General features: G+C 43.7%; 1 protein-coding gene across 1 annotated transcript; it reads right to left on the reverse strand.

Moving 5' to 3' along the window:
- id1 (inhibitor of DNA binding 1, HLH protein) lies at positions 1 to 1209 on the reverse strand. Its single transcript, XM_034167245.1, has 2 exons — positions 730 to 1209; positions 1 to 539 (listed from the first exon to the last, which is right to left on the reverse strand). Exons 1-2 carry the CDS (start codon positions 1090 to 1092, stop codon positions 504 to 506), a joined length of 399 nt encoding a protein of 132 aa, XP_034023136.1. The 5' UTR covers positions 1093 to 1209; the 3' UTR covers positions 1 to 503.
- Positions 1210 to 4034: the final 2825 nt, after the last annotated feature.

Genomic DNA, 4034 nt, shown 5'->3' on the forward strand with positions numbered 1-4034 from the left:
TCTTCAAAAATAGTCATCTTGTTTTAATAAAAACACCAATAAGGAACATTGTAAGAAAACAATATCTTCACATAATGTGTCATTGTAATATACAATACAGTTTGTCGCTCAGGAATCTGAGAAATGTACAAAAACAATTGTGGAATTTTCTATATGGTTTACACAAGATACAAGAGCGTAACATAAGTTTTCTTTATAAACTCTACAAGCAACAGGCGATGCCGGTTGCGCTTATCTGTCATGGTCCCGCGCGCGGCTAACCCGGTCTATGTGACACCACCACTCTCCTCTCGGGACCCTCTGATGAATCGAGAGCCACGAGTGACAGGCTCCCCTCGCGTGGAGGGAGGTGTCATTTTTTAATGTCTCTTGCGCTGAGAGTGTCAAACTACACAGTTCAAGGTTGTTGATGCGGTCCAGAGGACCCTCGTATCAGGAGGCCTTGTTCGCGGACGGCGGTGCCCGCTCTGAGGGGGGCTGATCAAGCGATGCTCCGGGTCCTCTTAACGGCACATGATCCTGTCGTCCGAGCATCCGTTCTGCGAAGGAGGAGAGGGAGAAGATAATTAGTTGATAAGATTTATAAAAAGGCGTAAAAAGCCACAAGCAAACCGGTGCGTCATTGGCACTTTTACGCACAACGCTGCCAACTTTACGCACGCGTTTTCGAACGAAAACCGGCGTGTTTGTAGCACTGCGTGCGTCTGTGCTGTATGATGTGATAGTTACCTCTACTGTGATGCCTGCGAGCTCCGCGTTCAGGGTGGTCAGCGGCGTGCGTGGGACGCTGCCGGCGGACTGCTGGTGACTTTTCTCCGGCTCGTCCAGCTCGACTTGCAGGTCCCAGATGTAATCGATGACGTGCTGCAGGATCTCCACTTTGCTGGCCTTCTTGTTGGTGGGCAGCGTGGGCACCAGTTCCTTCAGCTTGCTGTAGCAGCTGTTCATGTCCTGCAGGAAGACGCTCATGTGCTCGTCCAGCAGCGGGATCTTGCACTTGGAGATGGTCAGGCTCTGATCGGAGAGGCACCGCACCACATCCTCACCGCCGACTTTGCTCTTCAGGGCGCAGGTAGATCCGACAACCTTCATTTTTGAGCAGTGTAAAGCTTTCCAAAAAAACTGACGAGTAAAAATCAAAAGAGTTGATGAGGCTTCTATTCCTCTCTGCAATACGCAATGTTGACAGTTTGCAACATCCACATGGAGAGGCCAGACGTGGATTTATAGCAGACAAGAGCGAGGGGCGTGGCCGACTCGTCTTGTTTGAAGGAGCTAATCCAATAATACGGCTGCATTGGGATTGACGGGACGGTCCGACACCGCCCTTTCAGCCAATCCGCGCGGTCTCCTGGTTATCGGGATTTACAATCTGTTTGAGGGATGGCGTTACAAATGGAAACAAATGTGTGTCTTTTATGGGTGTATGTGGGAATCCAGCTGTCCACGGCTTGGGGACTCTGCAGGTGTAGATTGCCTGGGGACAGAGGAGGGGCGGAGAGCGCCAGGGTTATGTGAGAATGTGTGTGCGGGATGAATAGGATGAATGGGTGATGATAATTAGGTGACCCAGATTGGCCTCTCGGCGCGTATGGCACTGCAGATGTGGATGATACCGGACAGCAAAACGGCTGTGCGGAAAATATTTTGTGTTTACTGACTTCAAGATGATTAAAAGTTGTTTTTGAAATTAATTGATTTTGAAAATGTGCAGCTATCCAGTGCTCAAAGCTGTCTTTGTGCGCATAGCGAACACTTCCCCCCCCCCCCTCTTTATTTCCTCTCTTGGCCAGTGTGCGCAGCAGATTCCTTCACATGTGTTGTGCGCTCTGTGCGCGCTCTCACATGGCGTCGCTCTGTTCCGAGTCTTCCCCTCCCCAGATTGTCCAAACAAGCCCGAGCAGACTGGCAGGCGCCAGCGCGGTGACGTCACCGATTCATTCGAGCCTTGACGCCTGTCAGCCTGGCGCCGCTCGGGCGGTCTCCATGGAGACGTCAAACACGAGGGCGCGCACTCCGCACTCCCTCCATTCACCTGCGTGGCGCGGAGCCCTGAGAACAAACCGGCTCCGGAGCTTTGTCATTCATTTATCACCTTAAAGCAGCGGGATGAGATTACCGCCCCGCGCACCTGCACAGTTCCTGCAGCATTCCTCGGCAGAGCTCACTCCCTGTGGCTACTTACCACCAGGCTCTCTCACAATGTGCTCCTTTTTTAGTTTAGCTGCAAGAAGAAAAAAACACCAAATTTTGGTAGAATGCAGGATGCACTAATTTCTGTAAAAAACAAAAACAAAACAACAACAAAAAAAACATCTTTGTGAAGGGTTGCTTTTAAAGTGCATGCATATTGTTCTGTCCTCTGCATGAATACAAGTTCTTGCTATTTGTTAAAGGATGAAATACTAAAGTGTCTATTAGTGCATTTCCCCAAAAAACATTTGTTTATCAAACTGTTAATATTTCTGTCAAGGACATTGTATATTCTAATGCAAAAATATTTTTTTAAAATATAACGCAATGCTAAAATACCCTCCGCCGTATGAGCATTGTGTTCTTTATCATTTGCAGTTGTTTAAGATCCTTTTGTCTTACAATTTATACATGTTCAATAAAGCCCCTCTATCAATTAATCAAAAACAGTAATTCCGTTTTAATAGCGGAAGTTGTACAAATCAAGTAATATTTGAGACAAATTTAACTCCATAGAAAGTTAGCTTTGTGTTAGCAGAAGTTAGCAGGCATGCTAACATCTGTAAAATGTCTTCTAAATGACTTCAGGGGTGTTGTCAGGCTACAAAAACAGTGTTTTCAGCTTTTGAAGTTTTTATTTCTCACTAGCTTTTACATAATATATGACAAAGAGGATATATTTACACACAAACAAAACAGTTTTGCAGCTAGCTATCAGCCTGTGATGTCACCATGCTAACGTCCGTGAAATGTCTTGTAAATAAGTTCAGAGGTGTTATTAGGTTCCAAAAATGGCATTTTCAGTTCTAGTAGTATTTATTTCTCGCGAGCTTTTACATAATATATGAGAAACGTGTATATAAACACACAAAGTGAAGCAATTTGGGAGAGACTAGCCACTGATGCTACAGTGCAGATCTACTCTGATTGGCTGTCATGCCTGCCACTCATAACAAAACTCAACAGATTGAAACAGAATGGGAATACTTAAAATACCTCTTAAAATAGGTCAAGGTTATCCATCTTTGAACTTATCCAATGTCTGTATCCTAAGAATGTTCCCTCTGAATTTGAAGACTCTGGCAGTAATAGGACTGGACTTTTGCTGAGCACAGACAGACAGACGGACGGACACAAAGCCTTCGCAATACTCAATGGCCATATGTGATGGCCTCGGGTAATAATCATGAAAGTCTAAAATAATTTAATGTTGTCCTCTTAGGATTTTGATTTAAAATAAATTAGCATAGCTGAAAGCTGCACCTTCAAGGAAATTAGAGGTCATTTGTTGAATTTTATTTTATTTTATGTTTGAACCTGGTGTACAAATTGCATTTAGGATAAGCAAGTCACTTCGGCTGCTACCTTGTTTTTGTTGTTGTTGTTGTTGTTGCAGATCCAAGACTGCATGTTGATTTGGCACAACTTCTATACTGGATGCCCTTCCTGACGCAACTCCACATTACATGGAGAAACAAATTCCATTTAGAATAATTATGTACTTTTTATTCTGTCTCTCTGTCTCTCTGTATAGATAGATAGATAGATAGATATATATTAGGGTGCAGCAAACCGCCAATTAAAAAAATATTGTCATGGCTATACATATAAGAGAAATGTTCTACCCCTAGTAAAACACACTGTGTAAAATATCTTAAAATTTGGATAAATTCTATTGGGTCACATCGGGCATGGAAATTTGAAAAAATGGCAAATTTTCGAAAATTTGGAATAGGTGATGACAAACTATTGCAAGCAGTAATGTTTTCATTTTTCTAGATTTTTAAGTGGTTAATAGTGGTTATATCAGTCTTCTGCAGTTTCAGTTTCCCAGAAAAAAA

Source organism: Thalassophryne amazonica, chromosome 3 (assembly GCF_902500255.1).
Source record: "Thalassophryne amazonica chromosome 3, fThaAma1.1, whole genome shotgun sequence".
NCBI classification, from domain to species: domain Eukaryota; kingdom Metazoa; phylum Chordata; class Actinopteri; order Batrachoidiformes; family Batrachoididae; genus Thalassophryne; species Thalassophryne amazonica.

Excerpts from the sequence above, each read along its gene's own strand:
- id1 (XM_034167245.1), bottom strand. The coding sequence starts at position 1,092 with ATGAAGGTTGTCGGATCTACCTGCGCCCTGAAGAGCAAAGTCGGCGGT. Across the intron at positions 540-729 it reads TCGCAGGCATCACAGTAGAG|AACGGATGCTCGGACGACAG; the intron begins GTAACTATCACA and ends CCTCCTTCGCAG.